At 38.3% G+C, this 23840-nt stretch overlaps 1 protein-coding gene across 2 annotated transcripts in view; it reads left to right on the plus strand.

Annotated features, from left to right (window-relative positions):
* LOC136259110 (uncharacterized) overlaps positions 1 to 23840 on the plus strand; it is a 294792-nt gene that overhangs the window by 233531 nt on the left and 37421 nt on the right. For both annotated transcript variants that reach the window (XM_066052532.1, XM_066052533.1), the window contains exon 16: positions 7420 to 7785. In XM_066052532.1, coding sequence (XP_065908604.1) covers positions 7420 to 7785 — 366 coding nt within the window. The remainder of the gene's footprint in view (positions 1 to 7419; positions 7786 to 23840) is intronic.

Consider the following 23840-nt stretch of genomic DNA (forward strand, 5'->3'; position numbering starts at 1 on the left):
TTGTTTAGCTATTATACAGGCTCACAGTAGAGCAGTAGAGAAGTCCAGTGGAAAATAATTCCAGCCGCTAGCAAGCCAGGTGTAGGATGAAGATGTATAATACAACTACCACCAGTACAAGTATTACATTACTCATTACCTTGTTGTTCCAGCTGGTTGTTTATGAGCACATCAGCTGGTATCCCAACTGGTCATCAGCTGGTTGTTCACTGCATGACGCCTGGAGGCTGGAGCGCATATCCTGCACACAAAATACACAGTTACTAACATTTAAACATACTTGTAATGTTGGTGTTTACCAGTAAAGTGGCCTCTGGCCTCTCCGCGGACGTTTACTAATCTTCTCCTTCGAGCAATCTGTAATTAAACAAGCAGGGGCGGATCTAGGATTTATAAAAGGGGGGGGCTAACTCAAGGTACTAATCTCTTGGGTAGAGGTGTGCAAAGCACACTTCCCAGCATGCTGGAACTAGGGGGGTCTGGAGGCATGCCCCCCCAGGAAAGTTTTGAAAAATCGATGCTAAAATACTGCAATTTAGAGACATTTCCACATAAAATTCATAATATTTTCTGCCCGTAAATATTTTATATACTGTCTTTAGGTTATAGGTATGGCTCTCTGAAGCATCTTGCTAATGGAAAAGTTTGGGTAGGTATTGACAGCCAAGTACATGATGCACCCCTCTCACAATTGCGCAACACTGAATTAGAATAATAATGTTGAAAGTGGAAAATTTTGAAATTTGAAAAAATAATACAAGATTGAATCTGAGAGCATTTTCAATGGAAATTGTGTACCTGAATTGAGTATTGCCATACATATTAACTACACAAGTAGGTGAATGAAGCCCTTTAAACAGACCAATGCACTTCATTGTATGTATAGGTGCAGGCAGATTAGGAAAAATTCCATAACAGAACCATGCAACTACATGTTTTCTGTGAATGTTCTGTTAGAGTAGTTAGTTGACTGCTCTATTAGAGTATCTCGATCCTGTACACCTCCAATGCTGATCCGGGTCCTTGTTGCATAAACTTTAGCATAAATCCACTGATAGCTAATACCTTGGAAAGATGTTTATAAGGTGGTTTTATGAGTATTTGTATTATTAGTGATCTATAACTATGCTAAGACAAAATTTCATTATAATACTCAGCATATTGATCAGGTAAAGCCTAAATATGAAGGGGAGCCCCCCCCCTGGATCCGCCCCTGACAGGGTGTGTGTGCCGGGCGTTATATAGAATTACACGTACGGTAAAGTCATCAGCACGAACAGGCGTACTTATTATGCAGTTGCACCTTCATTCACAGGCGAATCTATCCCCGCTTAGTTCATGTATCTAGGCCTCGTAGTTTTCTCAAACAGTATTTATTATTTATTTCAGTATTTATCCATTCATTATTAGCTACAGGGGCTTAAAAAAGGGGGCTAGTTGTAGGCATTCCAGTATCCGAGATTTTAATAAAAAAATTCTCCGTATATTCCCCAATAGAACCCTGGCACAAAATGACAACTCGTGTTGAACTTGGGATTGCTCCGTCGTCCGAGCTCCAATGAGGGTGAAAATCGCTGTGGGGTTTGTCCACACGCTGATCATCATGAAAATCTTAGTTTTATCGTGCGCGTTACATATAAGTAAGTTTTGTGTTGTTTTGTAATCTTTTCAAGCCTTGTAATGTATGTAGAATACTTTAAAACTTTAAAAAACGTACGGTCGGGTGGAAGGTAGCTAGTCACTGGTGCTTACTTTAAAGTGCGTAGTTACTTCACTCGGGTTAGCGATTTTCAGCTCCAGAGCAATTTTCTGATGGTTGTGTCATCAGCTCAAAGTATAAACCACTTCAAAGTCGGCATAACAATGCCATAATTGAAACCACAACTCCACCTTAAGTATTGTTGCATCATTGTGGCACCTCCACTTTAGTTGTTTACCTTTATAAGTTGTTAACTTGACGTTTTTACCAACTTGAGATAGCCACTTGCCTATGGGCATACACCATTGTATTGAGAAGTGTGCAGTAGGTGAAACATATTTGCTCACCACAAAGCATACAAAGATCGCTGAGATCCAATAAGACCTGAAGTTACTCTCATTACATGTACAAACTTGCAGCTAGAAGCAACTGCAGTTTCAAGATAGTCCAGATTGCTAAATGGCTTCCTGATTCAATTGTGCCATCTTCCCCTGTAAAATGTATGGGGAGCCCTGGAGAAAAAATGTACCTTTTTTCAGTTTTTAAGCACTGTGCATGCCAAAGTAGCTAATTCCAACCCAACAAACTATATATTTCTGAGATCGGCAATCAATACTCTATCTATTGAGCATATAAAAAGCCCGTTTTTCCAAAATTTTAAAATCAGTCTGGAATGCCTACTAGTTGTGGCCAAAAAGCTAGTTGTAAATGGTGATTTGGCTAGTTGTAAAAGTCAGACTAAATAGCAAGCTGCACCACAGAAAAGAATAAAGTCAAAAATTACATACATGTGCTGTGCATGTTTACAGGGATTTGACAAAAGTACTTCAAGATCCATTCTTGAGATTGCCATTTTCAAAGATTTTCCGCTTATAGTCCACTAATTTAAAAATTGCAACTTATAGTTATGGTCATTTTCACAGTTCACTATTGATATAAAAAATTGCCTTAAAATCTTATAAAACAACTAATAAAGAATTGACTTGTACGTCACTGTAAGTTTGTTTGCTATGTCCTACGTTCCAGATCTCACTCAGTTATATCTCAAATTGCTTCCAGATTCAATCTCACCACAATTATGTTTCAACTAGGTAAATATGTTCCCACACTCCCCTGAAATCCCTTCAATTATTCCCTTCAGTGACATTTAGCTACACAACAATCATGACAATATAGAACACAAAATACAAAATATGTAATTGAAACACAAAGAAAATTTTGTTTATATGTACTACTCCCCCCCCCCCCCCCCCCCCCCCACCTCAGGTTTAGGCTAGTTGTAAAAATAGTTCTTTTAGTCACTGCATTATTAATGACGTAATTTTAACCGCGTTTCGTATTATTCTTAGTATTTGGTTGTATAACTAGGCCCGGGGCAAATAAAACCAAAAATATAATCACCAACAGGACAGCCTACTAATGGGGCATGTACAAACAGTGCGTGGCCAACACAGTGTGGGCAGGTAGAAAAGATGCACAGTAATACAATTCTAGAGGAATTGACTAGCACATATACATAAGGGATGTATTAGTATGCAATTACAATCAGTGATTATCCAACCATGGAGATGTGAGGCTTCAGGTGGAGAGCTATGCATCATCACACAAACTTACTGGCTGGAAACTGCACCTTCTTTGCATGATGGCCTGCCAGGTGAGGCTTTCTCCCATCCCATACACAAATAAAGATAGCTTAGTTACATGAGACTAAAGAAACAAGACTATCACAGTATCAAAGTGTTGTAACCAACACAAACTAACCTCCAGCAATTAGTAGCAACTTCCAATCATGTTGTTTATTAAACAGGAGTAGCTACCACTTGTCTTCCAATCGAAATATTCGCTGTTGCTCACTTTCAAACACAAACGAACAGTAGCTTGCTCAATCGCTTGTCTAGTGGGCATCACTTGCTAACTGTTTTGATTGGCATTAAATAGAATCATCTAATGTTTCTAAGTTATTACCTCCACGAAAACACCCACTCATTATACTATTGTCTCTTCATACAACATGGATTCTATTTCCGGTGAGTGCTAAGCCTTAGGCCTTGTAGTTTTGTCAAACATTATTTATTATTTATTTATTTCATTATTAATTACATAATTTTAACCGCATTTCGTATTATCTTTAGTACTTGGTTGTGTAATTATTAGTTTTTCACTGATCTTCAGGAAAATCTGTTCACATTTTAGGAATAAAAACTGTATAACCTTCCTTGCTGTGTTGTTCTCCATGACCTATGTATTGTTAAATACATACTGTATTGCAATAATAACATCCACTTTGAAGTAAAATTTAGTTCACTTTGCCATTTAGTAGAGTAGCCAATACAAGCCATATTAGTGACAATAAATGCATAATAATAATATTATTATTATTATATTGTAAATTCATTACAAGTTAAAATGTTTTGTGAAAATCCATGATTTTAACCACAGTATCAAATTCACACAGAGCAATATAATATGGTTGTTGCCTACGACTACCTTAACATACACTTACTTATATCTGAACTGCATGTGTGCTACCAGAAACCATAGTACACACATATATAGTCACTGACAACAGTAATAATTATGTTAAAGCTGTTAAGTGCAAAAAGTAGTTCAACTGCAAAGACACCATTATGTTGTTTGATAACTTTTGCTTGTTTATAAATTATAATTCTGTGATTATTATAATTATATAATCCCTTTGGCCCCTGAAATGTTTTTACAAAGCATGCTTATTGTTGCATCGTTAGTTTCAACTCTTTATTGCCTAAATTGCTTAGCTACTTTTGTTAAAAGGACCCATTTTACAATCAATCTCCATGCCTTGGTAGCATCTTCAAACGACCATGCCTATTCAGAGATCTCAGCACCTCAAGCAGCTGTTTTATGCTTCACAATTTCCACCACTTCTACATTCACAGCTTCGAAGCAATTGGTCCTATCAACGAAAATCAACTGCCATCATGACATGTTGAATCTGTTAACTTTACTGTGAGTCCGTAGTATGGACTAACTTTACTGTGAGTCCGTAGTATGGACTCACAGTTAAGTTGACAGATTCAACATGTCATGATGGCAATTGGTTTACTCTGTACATTAACGTATGCTGAAGTTATGGCCTTTTATGTTTTTAAAAGAATTATGCATTTTTGTCTTCTCAAATTGATGGTCTTTACCAGTAAAACAAAAAATCATTTCTAATTTCAAGAGTACATTGTTCTATAGTGTTTTAAGAGTATAACAATAAAATAATGATATAACATTGATATACTGTCCATTCAAAGCTCCAGCTGTAGCACTCCTTCAGCCACAGCAAGTGAAACAATTTCTTCATGCACTGGTCATCCAGCTGAGAAATGGCTCCCTCAAATGCATAGAAAGAAGGGCAAGATAATCTTTACTGCCTTCCCATTCACTACAACACTAAAAATTATACAATCATCCTTTGTAAGGCTATTCATCAGGGATTCTCTTAACATATTACCCTATCTCTGTACACTGTATATAGTAGGGAGAAGCTACAAGGATTTGTTCGCTTCCATAATGCCAAGACACTATAGTGGAATTTGGTCTTAAAGAGTTACAAAAAGAGCTTGCTGAAAAGCAAAAGAATCAGGAGTCGAACAGTCAGCATGTTAAACTATTATAGAAGTATGATGGAACAATTTTTGGTATAAATGTACATTGTACTGTAGACATGCATGGTAAAGGCAGCTACTATATAATATCCTTAGGTTGCAAGCAATAGCCATTATAAAATTATTGAGTAGCAGTAATCTCAGCGTACTTTTTTAAGTTGGCATTTCTACTTATCCATATAGTGAATGATACAGTATTATGTGTCACCATCAGACAGGATATGTACCATATAATTATTTTGAGTCTGAATAGGGATCTGTGTGTCACAATTCCAAGTGTTAATGTTTGACATACTCCATCATAGTTCTAGATGGGTTTACCATGCTGACTTGTTTGAATCTTGTTTCTTTTTTTCCAGTAAACTCTATTTTTGTCTTCTAATATTTTAATATTATTTTATGATTACATACTCTTAATCTTGTTCATCACATGGAATGTGTCCACTGGCACCTGGCATGGTGACTTGGAATTTACTGCGCCACCTGAAAACAGCTTAGAAACATTTAAACATACTTTTAATATTGCTGTTTACGTGTAAAGTGGCCTCTGGCTTTCCTGCAATTACTCTCGCCTGTTTACTATCTTCTCCTTTGCACAATCTGAAATTAAAGCATGGGTGTTGTACTGGGTGTTATATAGAATATACGTGCATTTAAGTCATCAGCACAAACAGGCGCAATGATTATATGGTTGTGCCTTTGTTCACAGGGGAAAATCTATCCCTGGTTAGTTCATGTCTCTAGGCCTTGTAGGTTTAGAGAACATTAATTATTTATTTATTTATGATGTAATTTTAACTGCATTTCATATTATTCTTAGTACCTGGTTGTGCAATTATTAATGATTTACAGTGACCAGTACTGAAGGTCTGACAGCAACTTGTGCTGCAGCCTTAAGATTACCTAACCTAATAACGAGGACATACACTTAAATGGCTTATAACAGTGACTTTGCTACAACAAATAAGGTGTAACAGAAAAGGGCCAAAGTAAGGAAAAAAACCCTCCAACCCCAGGATTCAAACTGCAGGTCACCCAATGTCTAGTTGGGGCCACACTCAGTCTTCTTCCAGGAGGGATTGATTTTCTTCCTTAAACAGTAACAATTTATTGGAAGCCTTTAGCATCATACTGAAGGCACTTTGGGCTTGGTTATACTTAACCAATACTGCCAAGGTGCCAGGATGGAGTTATGAAGCTGGTTTTTTGGTTACTTTTGGCTAGGAAAACCCAAATCTCCATGATCCTTAATATACAGTACAGTATGGTATTTATTATTATTAATGCTTTACAGTGACCAGCACTGAAGGTCTGACAGGAACTTGTGCATATAATACCAAGCCAATAATTTTAATTATCAAAGTAATGAATTCAATTTCAAAATTGTAATTGTGACTGGATCTGCAAAATTAGGTTATGTGAGCCCATAAAATTTGCCTAATTTTTGCACTCTCATGGCTCGTAACGTTTGATATCATTAAGCTGTGGTTGCACAATTTTCACTTGATAATCATAATTGGTATACAAGATACAGAACACAGATAGATACAGAGATGTGACCAGTTATGTGATGGGAGTGTAGTTAGTGCCCTCGTGCTCTGTTTTTGGAAGCTTGGTGATAGTTTTGGCTGAGTGATATTATGGTTTTTAGTGATATTTCATGATATTTTGAAAGTATTGTTTATTTTGTTAATGACCATTGTGATGTTACTGTACATTACTGTAGTGCCATTTAAAAAAATTGTTAGTCAAGTTATGTCAATAGCTGTCAAAGCAAGTATTGCAGTATCTCTTGCTGTTAATAAGGACAGTTATGTGTAGCACCTATAATTATTATATGGACTTCCTGTAGGAATACTGAACAATTCAATGTTATGTGATTGAACTATATAAGTATCATGAATAATTAATTGGTTTAGTATTGATCATGAAACTGAAATGGCAGCATTGCTCAGCCCTAGTCTCAATTCGTGTTTTTGTTTTTTAACACTGCTATGCTTATGTTGTAACAACATTAATTTTTAACATTGGTAGCATTGTTCAGTCACATTTTAAAAGTACATGCATATATTAACAACCTTTCTATAGGTCAACAATGCTTACATTTGATGAAGCCAATTAATGGAAATTATTCTTGTAATGGACTGATAATCACAGGAACTACTTGCAGTTTTCAGTGTGATCAAGGCTATCGCTTGTTTGGTTCTATGCAGCGTACATGCCTTAGTAGTGGCAAGTGGTCTGGAAATACTACATTATGTGAAATATTACACTGTGCGCAACTAAACAATACAGATAATGGCACTGTTATTCTACCATGTTCCACTGAATTAAACACAGCTTGCAGGATTAATTGCCTTCCTGATTTTTACATGGTCTCACCTAATTCTAGTCAACAATGCTTACTGAAATCTGACAGTGTTGCAGCATGGTCTGAACCACCTGTGTGCATAGGTTAGTAATAATATATTGTTTGCTACTTAGTGTCATTCAGTGTAAGGACAGGATACACCATTAAAACTTATGTGCTATGGTAGCACCTAAAAGTGCTAAAGTTTTACCCATTTAGTCAAAAATAGTTGCTACCATAGCACTTTTGTTTTAACAGTGTCATGTAATAATTCCATGTACAGTATAATCACAAACAATTTATCATGCTGTTTCATACTCTGTTAAACTTATGCACAATAACATAACTTTTATGTATTTTAATCTGTTTAGTTTGAAATCTAGCTAATCTTTCTGCACTAAAACTGACATCTCTGTAATGCCAGAATTCAGTTTGACAGGAAGCATACAAACATGGGCCATTCAATTAATCTACTAATGGCTAATATTAGATGGATGAGACCTTACATGCACATTTGCACAATGCACTACAATGAGTAACCGTGCTGACAGCTATTGTTTTATATTGTGGCATTTTAAAAATAATCTAAGCATTTTGCAGCCATTAAGTTACATGTATTTCTTCAGTAAGAGCAATGAATAACCAATGAGACCTCCAAATATTGCAGCTCTACTTGAGGAGTGTCTTGAACACTCAGCTTTGTCCCTTCACCAGGGGCGTAGCCAGACTTTTGGTGATGCCAGGATCTAGCTGTAAGTTAAAGACCAAGCCTACTGACAAGATCTCTAAGAGCATAGCCAGGATTTACTTGAAGAGGTTCAGATTTCAAGTGGACTGTTCTTTGGGGAAGGCCTGGGACTGGGTACTTCCCCCTAGACCATGTATGAATGAAAATGATGCATACACAAAATGTGCCCTTAGGCAGTAACATTAAAAGTTGCTGTTTGTACAAACTGCTGTTTATGCAGCTTATAGAACCTATAAACCTATTGTAGCAAATACATCACCTCCAGACAGCCAACTTCAAATTTTCTAGCACATGGAAACCCTCCACACTTGAGTCCCTTAGTTGGCAATACTTCCTTCCAGGTATACATTATGCTGAAGTTACCTCTGAGGTACCACAAGATTCTGTTTTAGGGCCCTTACTTTTCTTATGCTTTATTAACATATTGGTTGCTGGGGGCCTAGCTATCCTAGCTATCCACCCTTCCACCGCACCAAGCTCTACATTGCCTACTTTTTCCTAATGCTAATCACATAACATTTTCCCACAAAGCCAGTAGTGTACGTGACAATACACAAGTGCAACAATCGTGCAACAAGGATACAATGATACCATAATAGCAAGTAAGATTATATCTACATGAGATCATGCATGACATGACAATATATAGATCATATAATATGTGATATAGAGAGGATGAGTTTGGATGAATAACGGGCAACTGAGGAAATCGTAGGGCGGGCAGTAAGTTCTTCCATAATTAGGGTAGATGGATGAACATAGCATTTGCAAGTGATGATAGCAAACCGCTAAGACATGTCAAATTACAGCAATTGATTACTAGCAACCAAAATGACAGACCAAGCTATGTCATGAACATTAACATTGGCATCAATTGATACCGCATTACAGCTACATAACTAAAATCTAATTCACCCAAATTCCTCCACATTTCCCCAGTTGCCCGAGCTTGTTGTACCCAACATATAAAATTATAATAGTACTTAGACAGTAATATTATTGTAGTTATAATAACCACACATCGCACAAGTATGCATGAAGTATATGACACATCCTGATGGTATATAGAAAATTATGACAATACCAAATGAGAATACAAGTGAGCCTGTATGTGTACCAATAGCAGTAAGCATCTTACTAAGCAGAGTTTTTGCAGGACCAGCAGGAACTAATGCCTGAGAACCTGTGAGTACCAAAAAGTGTGCGGGTATGGCATAAGTATAAAGGAGTGTGTACATATGACATGAATACAATGTACACAGTAGGCCTGCCAATTGATTGTATGCAAGTGTCAACTACCCGTATACAGCAACAACAGTTGTATTCCAAGTCTGAATACAGCCAAGTACTATACATACAGACATTGGTAAGCACAAGTAAACTTGCAATTAGAGCTAAAGAGGTTACTTACGTAGTATAAAGCCTGCAATGATTTTAGACATGTAGCAGTTTAAATTGTATGCAGATGCTTTCAAGTTTAAAGTACAAGAGTACTCTTGTGCACGCAGACACTATGTACTGATGAAGGGAAGTGCAACTGAGAATTGGAGGTATGTACCCCCAAAAACAAGGTGGTAAGTGTTGATATACGCACCCAGCCTCCTACCTGCATGCAGCCACCAATGAACATGCATATGCCCGAGTATGGGGCATGCCTGCAAAAGCAACAGCCATTGAGCTGTATAGGTATGCAACAGTTGATGCACACTGGAGGTATTACAAGTTACATTAGCAACCGAACGAAATATTCAATTGCATAAGAAGGTACAGATAGGTTGCTGAGGTATGGAAAAGCTTGTAAAGGGGCCCTAGACAATGACACCTATCCTACTGTTAAACCAGGGAAAGGAAACCCTATAGTAAGGTGTTATTATATACATGGAGAAAGGATGTACAACCTTGGTGTAGATATGCGCACCTCATAACTGCCTGTAGCCATCAATGGACCTGCATATGCATGGACATGGAGCAAGCCTACAGAGAGTAACACAGCTGAAGTGCAGTGGTCATATATGCATGTTCAATGACAGAAAGTTACTGCAATGTAACTAACCAGTGGCAATTTCATGTATGCAAAGGTTGGAAATGGAATAACCCAAGCACATCTAAGAGCTGCCATGCTTAAGGAGATAATAGTATTACTAAAGAAAAAAAAACACTTTTGACCATAGAGATGTATACAAAAACCCACTAGGTACATAATTAATAGCATATAGTGGGGGAAGAAGGGGGGGTTGGTGTAGAAGGGATTGGAGAGTGGTTACACATTTGCGGTAGGTAAATCATGGAAGTATAATGATGTCAGTGGCAGTGGCAGTAATGATAATGCATGAGCTAGTAAGATTAGAGTGGGATTAGACAACTGAGGTGGTCACTAAATAGTGTAGCAGTTGCATAAGCATGGTATTACATAAAAGCAATAGTTAGGACATGCCTGTCTGCAGAAGCAGTGATAACTCACAAGGCTATAGTGAAGAGCATGTATGCTGTGGCAGCAATACTAGCAATGAAACAGAAGTAAATTACTTGCGGCAGAGTTGTAGTTCAATAGTAGTGGCAACAGTAATAGCAGACATGCGGGAGCCATAAAATTCATGCAGCAGCGCTTTGGTACATCATGAGGTTGTATATCATGCAGCAGCAAGAGCATCACACAGTACTCCAGTAGTCTCCGCACTTTCAGCAGATCATGCAATAGTGGCACCCTTAAGCTCACAACAGTGATTACATTTACGTGGCCGCGCTAATGTTTCATTAAGTAGTAATAATTTTTATTTTTATTTTTTAAATTTATTTAATTAAATTTTTTTTGTGCTGGGGCCATGATATACATGCAGCAATAGAAATGTTCATGCAGCAGCCACAAATGGAATTAGGCAACTGAGGGGATCAGGTTGAGGTCACAAGATGTCATAGTAGCCATACTTTAGCAGTATTGCATATCAACCAATTGATATCTGGAATATATGCGCTTTAACGGAAGCAGTAATAATCAGAGCAATAGCAACAATAATATTCATGCAGTAGCGGCAGTAATAGCATTCTTGCAGCAGCGATAACATTCATGCAGCAGCACTCTCAATGCAACAGCAGCAGCAATAGCAATATTCATGCGGCAGCACCATCAGTGTAATAGCAGCAGCAATAGCAATACTCATGCAGCACATGCAGCACCCTCAGTGCAATAGCAGCTGCAGCAATACTCATGCAGCACATGCAGCACCTTCAGTGCAATAACAGCAGCAGCAGCAGCAGCAGCAGCAGCAGCAGCAGCAGCAGCAGCAGCAGCAGCAGCAGCAGCAGCAGCAGCAGCAGCAGCAGCAGCAGCAGCAGCAGCAGCAGCAGCAGCAGCAGCAGCAGCAGCAGCAGCAGCAGCAGCAGCAGCAGCAGCAGCAGCAGCAGCAGCAGCAGCAGCAGCAGCAGCAGCAGCAGCAGCAGCAGCAGCAGCAGCAGCAGCAGCAGCAGCAGCAGAAATACTGCACTTACTTGATTAAACATCGCCCTTTAATAGTTGCAGCATTTGAGTGGTCCCACAATTGATTGTGAAAATAATGGCTTAAACATCGTTCATGAGAAGCGAGTGGTAGTTGAGTTTGAATAGTCGTCGCATTGATTTTTGGAACTAAGGTGATAAACGCCATTGCATTTAATCAAGTAAATACAGTATTCATGCAGGAGCACCCTCAGTGCATTGGCAGCAGCAATAGCAATATTCATGCAGCAGTACCCTCAGTGCAATAGCAACAGCAATAGCAATATTCATGCAGCAGTACCCTCAGTGCAATCGTAGCAGCAATAAATTCATGCAGCAGTACTCTCTTAAGCGAATCATGCAACATACTTTGCATAGCGTAAAAGCACAATAGCCTCATGCAATCGTAGCAGCAATAAATTCATGCAGCAGTACTCTCTTAAGTGAATCATGCAACATACTTTGCATAGCACAAAAGCACAATAGCCTCATATAATTGCAACAGCTTGCGAGCAACCAGCCATCAAACACACAAAGTTGTAAGCCTTACGTATAGCATGCTACCGGAGAAAGCTTGTCCAGTAAATACTTGCCCATTGGTTGTGGTCCCATCCTCATCCCTCAGCTGCCACCAAGCTATATGGAGGTGTGTACAAACGCAGCGTAATTAGAACGTGTTAGGTTTTTCTTTTTTTCCGGCGCTACATTTATACAGCAGTATTCTCAGCCAATTATGCGACAGCAGCATATCATGCAGCAGCACTCTCAGCCAAACATGAAACAGCAGCATATCATGCAATGCAGCACTCTCAATCATGCAATGGCAGCAAATCATGCAGCAGCACTCTTATTATGCAACAGGAGCATTTCATGCAGCGGCACTCTCACTATGCAACAGCTGCAATGCAGCACTCTCAATCATGCAATGGTAGCAAATCATGCAGCAGCATTCTCAGTGCGATAGCATTAAGTCATTATGAGTTTCTGATTTTGCTTTTTGCCAGCGATATATGCTTGATAACACCATCTGTGACCCTTAGCCGTAACCTAGCCAGTGCCTATATGTATCCAGCATAAGTAGTGCCTAGTGTCAGTGACCTAATAGAAGCTGAATAGTAGGAGCACTTACAGCTGGCAAATCATTGACGTAACACATTATTATTAAAGCACAATAACATTCATGCGGCATCATCATGTAGCGGTACCTTATGCGATAGCAGCATGCAGCACTAGCACTTAACTAAGGCATGAGCAACAGTAGTGGCATACACATAGCATATAAAATAAACACAGCAAGACCTCATGCAAATCAAGGCACATGTTAGCTGTGCATATATAAACATGCTAATGGTGAAAGTTTATTACACCCTGATAACAATTAAACAACTCAAACAAACAAGTGTAACAGCTGACAACACTTGAACAGAGGTTTGTGACAAACCTGAACAGATAAGCCCGGAAGCTAACGACACAATGTTAAAGGACAAGCTTGAAAGCTAATGAAAAGACTAAGCCAGTACAGCAATTCATCGCAGCATCACTTCAATTATGCTAAACTTCTTATAGAACATGCGTGAGAACTCGGCTAGTATCCCTCAATAGCCATTCGTCTTATTGTAATGGTGCGATCAGTTTCGTTCGATTTAGTGTGCCTCATGCAACACGTGTCACACGAGGAACGAGCTCACTGGTTATAATGAATTTCCAGCGATGAGACTTTGCTTCTTGTTTACCATCTAGATCGATTCCGTAGGCTGGAAGGACTGCTACGAAGAACCTCTGGCCATGGTAGCTTGGCTCGTACACAACTCGTGTGAGTGACACATTTTTTGTTCACCAACCACTGTCCCCGGTACACAACATGACACTAGCGGTCTTGTTTCACCTACTAGGAACTTTTCTATAACTAGGCCATTCACCTTTCAAGAATGTGGCAAGTCATGTGAACGCAAACCTGTTAAACCAGTTTGTTGATTACACATTACTTGAAACCATCTCAACGTGCTTAGATCATAGTGCACCCTTACACTATAGCATGCACTTAGGTCACAGAAATTATGTGCAAATTCTTATAGTGCTATATCGCAATATCTACAGCATGCATGTTAACTTCAATTAATTGTGATACAATAAATTACATTTAATGACTTATCAACCAATGTTAGATGTAAAATTGAGTTATATGCAGATGATGTTTTGCTTTACACTACCATCAGAACAGTAGATGACTGCCACAAACTACAGGCTGATCTTTATTCTCTTGAACAGTGGGCTAAAAAGTGGAATATGCTATTTAATCCAGCAAAGTGTGAATTCCTCATGGTATCCAACAAGTGTAATCCTATATTAATGCATTATTATATTCAAGGACAAGAAATTAAGCACAGTACATCAGCTCAATATCTTGGCATAACAATTGATGAACATCTAGGAATGATCATGTTAAGACCAGTAAAGCAAACAGTGAAAGATTTTCTCCAGCATAATATTAAGCACTGTCCAATTATAGTATTAAAGCAAGATGTTATGGCAGCATGATTAGGCCTATACTAGAATTTGCCTCTGCCATCTGGTCTCCATATACTCAAAGGAATGTTGACTTAGCAGAAGCTGTACTAAGACGATTGGTGAGGTTTATATTTAATAATTACTCACCTTATGCTAGTGTTACAGAAATGTTGGAAAGAATTGATTTTAAGACTTTAGCAGAGAGAAGAAATGAATCAAAATGTGACCGGGCCTGTGATAATAGGGCATGTGGGCACATGATTTTTACCTACTTTTTCACACTTTCATCACACATAACATTTTGTACCATTATGCTATGACATTGCAATTTTCTGCTCTTAGTAAGTATTCAATTGGCATCATAATACAAGTTACAGAATGGAAATATATGTTTCCAGCACTGAGATATGAGCTGTAGAGTGATTTGGTGTAGTTTGTGCCCACATGCCCTGTTTTCACAGGCCTGGTCACAAATTGATATAATTGTACAAACAAGATTGTTAATAATTTAGTAGAAATTAACACAGAATATCCTTTTCCCCTGACCATCTATTCATAATACAAGAGGGTATCAACTGAGATTTTTACTACCTCCCACCAGAATCAACTTCTACCACTACTCCTTTTTTCATTCAGCAATTTGACAATGGAACAATCTTCTGGAATCTGTAATTAATTCATCAAGTGTAGAACATTTCAAATCCTTACTTAATTTATAACTATAGTGTGCTCTTATACTCTATTTTGAGGTCTTGCGCAGTAATAAAATATAATATAATAATATCTAATCCAAAACAGCCAAGCTGTAAAAAAACAGTGCGGCCCTCAAAAAGGCTATGGTGAAAAAAGATGTGAAATCCAAGGTGGCGGCCAAGAAATGACTGTGATGGTAGGTTAATGGTAAAAATTTTAATAACGGCAATTTAGGTGAATTTTTTGCCACTTGGCTGTGATGGTAGGTTAATGGTAAAAATTTTAATAACGACAATTCAGGTGAATTTTTGTGCCGCTTGGTCTTGGCAAAAAATTCACCTAAATTGCCGTTATTAAAATTTTTACCATTAACCTACCATCACAGTCATTTCTTGGCCGCCACCTTGGATTTCACATCTTTTTTCACATTAGCCTTTTTGAGGGCCGTACTGTTTTTTTACAGCTTGGCTGTTTTGGATTAGATTTCATTTCTTTTTGTATTTGTATACCACCGGCCGGCTTTGGGACTTTTTTAACCTGTCTTTTTTTTCTTTACCACAGGAAGAAGAAAAGATGAAGCAGATGTACTTTAAATATTTCTGATTTTATCTGTAAATGTACAAATTATATATATAATACATATATTTATTACAGAACTCTCCATGGTGGTTTCTTTGTAACTGAACACTCTACAAGGTGACTTCTTCTTGATGCCCTCTCTACAGGGTGAATTGTTAGTAGCTGAATAATCTACAAGGTACATGTAACTTCTTCTAGCTGATCTCTCTACAGGGTGATTTGTTTCTAGCTGAACTATCTACAAGGTAACTTCTTCAAGCTGATCTCTCTACAGGGTGGTTTGTTTGTAACTGAATTCTGTGCAGGTGATTTGTTTGCAGCTGAGCTCTTTACAAAATGGTTTCTTTGTAGCTGAACTCTCTACAAGGTAACTTCTTCTAACTAATCTTTCTACAGGGCAATTCGTTTGTGGCTGAATTTTCTACAGGGTGATTTCTTTGAAGTTGAACTCTCTACAAGGTGACTTCTTCTAGCTGATCTTTCTACAGGGAGATTTGTTTGCAGCTGAACTTTCAACATGATGGTTTCTTTGTAACTGAACTCTCTACAAGGTGACTTCTTCTAGCTGATCTTTCTACAGGGTGATTTGTTTGTAGCTGAATTCTCTACAAGGAAATTTCTTCTAGCTTATCTCTCTACAGGGAGATTTGTTTGTAGCTGAACTCTCTACAGGTGATTTGTTTGTAGCTGAACTCTCTACATGATGGTTTCTTTGTAGCTGAACTCTCTACATTATGATTTCTTTGTAACTGAACTCTCTACAAGGTGACTCCTTCTAGCTGATCTTTCTACAGGGTGATTTGTTTGTAGCTGAACCCTCTACAAAGAAACTTCTTCTAGCTGATCTTTCTACAGGGAGATTTGTTTGTAGCTGAACTCTCTACAAGGAAACTTATTCTAACTAATCTCTCTACAGGGAGATTTGTTTGTAGCTGAACTCTCTACAGGTGATTTGTTTGCAGCTGAACTCTCTACAGAGGTATGTTCCTGAACCATTGTTGGCAGGTTTCAAAAAGTAGGTTTACTAAAACCTGCCAAAGATGGCTTGTGAACATACCTGGAGCGAGGCTCTACATGATGCTTTCTTTGTAGCTGAACTCTGTACAAGGTAATTTATTTTAGCTGATGTCTCTACAAGGTCACTAGTTTGTAGCTGAACTCTCTATATGGTGGTTTCTTTGTAACTGAACTCTCTACAAGGTGACTTCTTCTAGCTGATCTTTCTACAGGGTGATTTGTTTGTAACTGAACTCTCTACAAGGAAACTTCTTCTAACAAATCTCTCTACAGTGAGATTTGTTTGTAGCTGAACTCTCTACAGGTGATTTGTTTGCAGCTGAACTCTCTACAGAGGTATGTTCCTGAACCATTGTTGGTAGGTTTCAAAAAGTAGGTTTAATAAAACCTGCCCAAGATGGCTTGTGAACATACCTGGAGCGAGGCTCTACATGATGGTTTCTTTGTAGCTGAACTCTGTACAAGGTAATTTATTTTAGCTGATGTCTCTACAAGGTCACTAGTTTGTAGCTGAACTCTCTACATGATGGTTTCTTTGTAACTGAACTCTCTACAAGGTGACTCCTTCTAGCTGATCTTTCTACAGGGTGATTTGTTTGTAGCTGAACTCTCTACAAGGAAACTTCTTCTAACTGATCTCTCTACAGGGAGATTTGTTTGTAGCTGAACTCTCTACAGGTGATTTGTTTGCAGCTGAACTCTCTACATGATGGTTTCTTTTTAGCTGAACTCTCTACAAGATAACTTCTTCTAGCTGATCTCTCTACAGGGAGATTTGTTTGTAGCTGAACTCTCTACAGGTGATTTGTTTGCAGCTGAACTCTTTACAACATGGTTTCTTTGTAGCTGAACTCTCCACAAGGTAACTTCTTCTAGCTGATCTTTCTACAGGGTGATTTGTTTGTAGCTGAACTCTCTACAAGGAAACTTCTTCTAGCTGATCTCTCTACAGGGAGATTTGTTTGTAGCTGAACTCTCTACAGGTGATTTGTTTGCAGCTGAACTCTCTACATGGTAGTTTCTTTGTAGCTGAACTCTCTACAAGGTAATTTCTTTTAGCTGATGTCTCTACAAGGTCACTAGTTTGTAACTGAATTCTCTATATGATGGTTTCTTTGTAACTGAACTCTCTACAAGGTGACTCCTTCTAGCTGATCTTTCTACAGGGTGATTTGTTTGTAGCTGAACTCTCTACTAGGAAACTTCTTCTAGCTGATCTCTCTACAGGGAAATTTGCTTGTAGCTGAACTCTCTACAGGTGTTTTGTTTGCAGCTGAACTCTCTACATGATGGTTTCTTTGTAGTTGAGCTCTCTACAAGGTAATTTCTTCTAGCTGATCTTTCTACACGGTGATTTGTTTGTAGCTGAACTCTCTACAAGGAAACTTCGTCTAGCTGATCTCTCTACAGTGAGATTTGCTTGTAGCTGAACTCTCTACAGGTGATTTGTTTGCAGCTGAACTCTCTACATGATAGTTTCTCTGTGGCTGAACTCTCTATAAGGTAACTTCTTTTAGCTGATGTCTCTATAAGGTTACTAGTTTGTAGCTGAACTTTCTGCATGATGGTTTCTTTGTAACTGAACTCTCTGCAAGGTGACTTCTTCTAGCTGATCTATCTACAAGGTGATTTGGTTGTAGTTGAACTCTCTACAAGGAAACTTCTTCTATTAATCTCTCTACAGGGCGATTTGTTTGTAGTTGAACTCTCTACATGGTAGTTTCTTTGTAGTTGAACTCTACAAGGTGATTTCTTCTAGCTGAACTATCCCTTTCCATAGTTGCATGAACTCCCTATAAGGTAACTTTTTCTAGCTAATCTCTCTACAGGGTGAATTGTTTGTAGCTGATCTCTCTACAGGGTGACTTGTTTCTAGCTGATCTCTATACAGGTTGCTTGTTTCTAGCTGATCTCTTGAATTCTCTTCAGGGTGACTGCTCTATTAGGATGACTGCTCTATTAGAGTATCTCGATCTCGCACTTGCTACACCAAGTTGGATTTCGTGTTATAACTCCGTGGCTTTAAGTCTGATTCTTCTACACCGTTGAAGAGCCTTTCTAAGATGATTACTCCATCTATACAGCGATTTTCAAAGCATTCCCCTTAGCGGTTTATCTGGTGGGCTTGGCAAGTAGTCGTTTTTTATTAGCTAATCTCGATTGCGTAATTGTTACACACTGTTGGTTTTTTCGTTGCATCTTCCTGGTTTTTAGCTCGATTTCTTTCAAACCACAAAAGGTTTGAGGTTCAATAGTTAACTTAATTACCCACCGAATTTCAGCTTCTTACCATACGCGGTTTACCCTGTAGGCATGACAACATATTGGTGTTATTGTTCGTGAATAATCGATCATAACTCTTTTCCTGTTTATTGTATCCTAGCCAAAGTTGGTACAGAGATGCGCCTTTATACCATCCTTCTGTGTGTCAAATTTCAAGGCAATCGGATATGGCGTTCACGTTTTATAGCAGTTTTTGTAAGTGTGCGGAAAGAGGAAGAAAAATAAGAAGAAAAAAAAACGAAGTAACTAAGCCAATTTTTGAAGTCGCATATCTCGGGAACGCGTGAAGCGATTTCGCTCTAATTTGGAATGTGGAGTGCTGAAGGTGGAGGGAGTGTCCACAGCAAAAATCGTCTTGTTTCATCAAGGCAGCACAGAGCTACGCAGGTGCGAAAATCGCATTTTCTTTCTTCCTATCAATATACTACGGGTGTTGCGCGCCGGCTTCTTGGGCCGCACGACACACTACCGTGAGTCTTGATTCTCGGTCGGCCCTCCTGTTGATGGTCAGTAACTTTAGACTTGCTTGTACTCCAATGTATTCGAGACATCACATGCCCACAACATGTGACAAATAAACAAACCATTCATCGGATAAATATACATCAACTACTCACAGTTTGTGCTAACTTAACCCATGTATAACACGACCACTGGCACTCAAGTTTATTACAGCTGCTGCCTTGTGATATCTCTGCCTCAACCAATCAACACTCTTTCGCCATTTCAACCATGCATCACATGTGCTACTGATCACGTGATGCAATAGATCTTGATGATTTGCAGTTTAGCATTAATACAATGCAACCCTTAAGAGTAGTACAGAAGAGCGCTAGTGTGCAAGTAGCTACCGGAGAGCTCCAGGGCTGTAAGATTTGATGTGATTTTTGTTTTAAAATATTCTGCCTCTTCCCCCCTTGATACGTCCTTGATCTTCCCTCCACCAACTACACCTCTTTATTTATAACTACATATGTAGCTTGCTACACTGCTTCTCTGAATTCTGAGTCTGATTTATCTCGATCTGACTACTCTGTTGGAGTATCTCGAATTGTTGATTCCTGGGCCTGGGCCCAGGTGGCCTGAGTTCTGGCTATGCCCCTGCCCTTCACACCACCTCATAATTATTGTAGTTATGGCACATGGTGTTTTAACAAAGTAATTGTGGCTATAGAATCTCAAAGAAAGTATTGCATCAAATAATTTATCTTTTTTCAAAGCATTTATCTTGATTACCTATTAACTTGCTTCAGTTTTCAGCCATCAGACTGTTACTGAATTTCTGAATAATCAATTTCTACTCATATATATGATAGGTTTTCGCTCGGTGTGTTACATATTGAATTAAACTCAACAGCTAGGAATAGTTAGGCTATAATATTATATGTAGCACTTTCACACCTCAGATCAAAGTAATTTTAGAGGATACATTTACCATGTACAGTATATCTCTTTACAGGGAGACATCTAAATGTACACTGGTGTACATTGAAATGTATCCCAGGAAAGTGGTTGCACTTCTAAAAGAGCAAGCCTCTTTCATCGAAGCAAGCATGGCCTTGATGTAGATGAGGTAGTGGTACTGCCCTCTGTTTATTTTATGCAAGCTCAGACCAAAACTGATTGTGGGAATAAATTAATGCTCATGTGATGACTACCACAAATCATTGAAGTGTTGCCACAAGAAGCACTCAAATAAAATTGTTTCAGTATCTTGCCATGTTACAAGTTGGGAAATGTTAAGTAAAGGTGAGAACTAGTCTTACAGTGCGTTCACAAGCATTTTGGCACATTTTTGAATGTGGACATGCCCACCTTTAGGATGACATGAGTTAACCACACTATAATCAAACCTTTCAGACATGCATATAAAATAGATTCAGTGGTTACACCTGTATTGGCATCAGGACTATCAGCCTGAAATGGAGGTGTTACATATTAGCTGTAACATGGGCACACGTGATTTGCCTAATATGCACACCCTCAGTCCTTGTGCTGCGCCCTAGGGCTTTGGGCATACATATCCACTAAATCACTCGTGTCCATGTTACAACTATAAAATGTACTAGGGTTATCAATTGCATTGTCAAGTATGCGATTAACCATGATGTTGATTAGGTTGCTTTTGTAATAAAATTATTTCTTTCATAACTGAAGAAAAGAGTGCTTGGTGGACAAGTGCATGTGACTAAGCTAATACTTTATCCTAGGTGAAAGCAAGTTTATTTACTTTCCAGCATATCTTTTTCTGTCTTGTTTTCTGGTATATAGAAAGTTGTCTCATGCAGCATTTGTTATTAGAACTTAACTACTTGTCAGTTACTGCCTTGTTAAAGGCATTAAACTTTCTTTGATTATGATTAAAAAGCATTTTTCACATTATGTCACACTATTTTGCCTCGTATAACTCATCACTGATAATTCTACAATGCGACTTGGTGCATAGCTGAACTCTTCACAGAGTGACTTATTAAATAGCTGAGCTCTCAACAGGGCAACTTGTTTGTAGCTGAAGTCTCTACGGAGTGACTTATTACATAGCTAAACTCTCTACAGGGTACGATTAATTACTTGTATCTATAAAGTGACATGTAATGTAGCTAAACTCTCTGCAGACTGCCTTGTTTGTAGCTGAACTTCTTACAGAGTGACTTGTTTGTAGCTGAACTCTCTACAGAGTAACTTGTAACATAACTGAACTCTGTATAGGGTAACTTGTAATGTATTGTTGCTGAGCTCTACATCAATAAGACTAGTGAGCTCATTGCAGTGAATTTGTCAATAAAAAGTCACTCTGTTGACAATTTTGCTATATCAAAATCACCCAGTAGAGAGTTCAGCTATCTAACAAGTCACCCTGTAGACCATTCAGCTATGTAACAAGTCACCCTTTAGAGAGTTCAGCTGTGTATGTTACAAGTCACACAATAGAGTTTAGTTACAAAAAGTTTATACTGTAGAGTATTCTGCTACATCAGAAGTCACCTTTTAGAGAGTTTAAGCACATAACAAGTTACCATGTAGAGTTCAGCTAGACTGCAAGTCACCATAGAGAGTTCAGCTACAAATAAGTCACTCTGTGCAGAGTTCAGCTATGTTACAAGTTACCCTGTAAACCATTTAGCTATGTAACAAGTGAGACAACATGTAACCCTATTATTACAAAAAGATATTTCAGCTACATAATGTAATAGTCACCATTCAGCTATGTTGCAGTTCACTCTGTAGAGAGTTTAGCTATGAGCCAATTACATAAGTAAATGTGATGTCATGAAGCACACCTCACTATAATTATTTGATAATAGTCAGGTATCAAAACAGGTTCTACAGAATTATTTTAGTAACCTTTCACCTGAGCAAGGCGAAAGTGCTACTACAGGGCCTGTGACTTTCCAAATTCTATGGAACTAGTGTTTCTATGTCTAACTTACTTAGATCACAGCTCGTTATTGTATAATAAAATTCCCATGCATTGCTAATGTTACAGACAAGTAATTGCTGTGCTTTTTATTGCCCCAGAGACAGGAATCTATTGAAATGAATACAAGGGATCTGTAAGATTTAGATACCTGTAAATAGATAATACAATTTGTGTGTTTCATCTTGTTGTGGTTTTATTATTATAACTAGGCAGACAGTCTAATTAAAAGCAGTCGCTGCTGTGTGTAATTGTTAATTATATATCCAAACAGTCAATTTGCAAAAAAAATGTTTACATATTTATCTGTGACTAGATTTAGGACTGGAGCCCAGAGAGTTGAGTAGTCCGACCATCCATGAACTGCAGTGGAGGTCATATTCATGCACACTGTATTTTATTGATAATCTGAGCCATGTGCTAAGCACATGAAGCATGACAAGCTATGTATAAGGGGTCTAGAACATACTCCCCTGGGGAAGTTTTTGAAAATAGATGTTGTGAAATGGGATCTGCATGGATGCAATTTTACATAGTCAGTAAAAGTCTTTCAGACTCTTTGTATTCTGCTGAGGTTTTTATTGCATCATTCTTACATCAACTCCTAGGACGTTTATACTTCGAAGGTGCTAGTTTGGAGTGTCTTACTGTTTTAGAAAATGGTTTGCCAGCAATTGCAACTAAGCCTCGTACCATTGCTAGTGACAGTGTCACGCACAAGGCTGCATGGGAAGGCTAATTTACTTTCCTGTCAAAGCTTAGTCACTAAAACGGCACTTTTATTTGTGATACACACTGCTATCAACAAGAATTGCATCAGTTTGAGTAAGAGAAATCTGTGAAAAATTAGTGACAGTAGCTAGCTACTGTTTAAGGTTGTATTGCGATTGGTGTAACTACCAGACACTTCACTAGACGCTGGAGTATCCTCACAACTATTCAAGGCAAGTCTATATCACTATATCACAAAGGAGAATCAATGGATTGGTGTCATTGTGCCACATGTAAACTATCTGAAAGTGGAGAAAGACAGTTAGCAAAATTACTGTATAATGGCACTGGCTTGTTGTGTCATGCTGCAGTGCAGCCCATTTCTAGGAAAGTAAGACACCAATACCTACCTTGGCACTCCGGTTAACACTCCGGCACAGGAATAGGGTGGTGAAGAACCATGCTGGTTTGGTTGTGCTATTGTTTTGTTGACAATATTTCAGCAGTTAACAATAAATTCTTGGTGTTGACAACTAATTAACTAATGCGGTTAGCCGCTAATCTCTTATTACTAAGAGACTTGTGGTGGAGTCTTTTCGTGAATAAGAAACTTCTATTTTAATCAAACTTCAAAGCATTGCTAACATACCATTTTCTAAGTTAGAGTTAAAGCACTGCCGCACATGTATACAGAAAATACAGTACCAGGAGGGGTGTCAAGAGGCTAATA

This window comes from Dysidea avara, chromosome 6 (genome assembly GCF_963678975.1).
Source record: "Dysidea avara chromosome 6, odDysAvar1.4, whole genome shotgun sequence".
NCBI lineage: Eukaryota > Metazoa > Porifera > Demospongiae > Dictyoceratida > Dysideidae > Dysidea > Dysidea avara.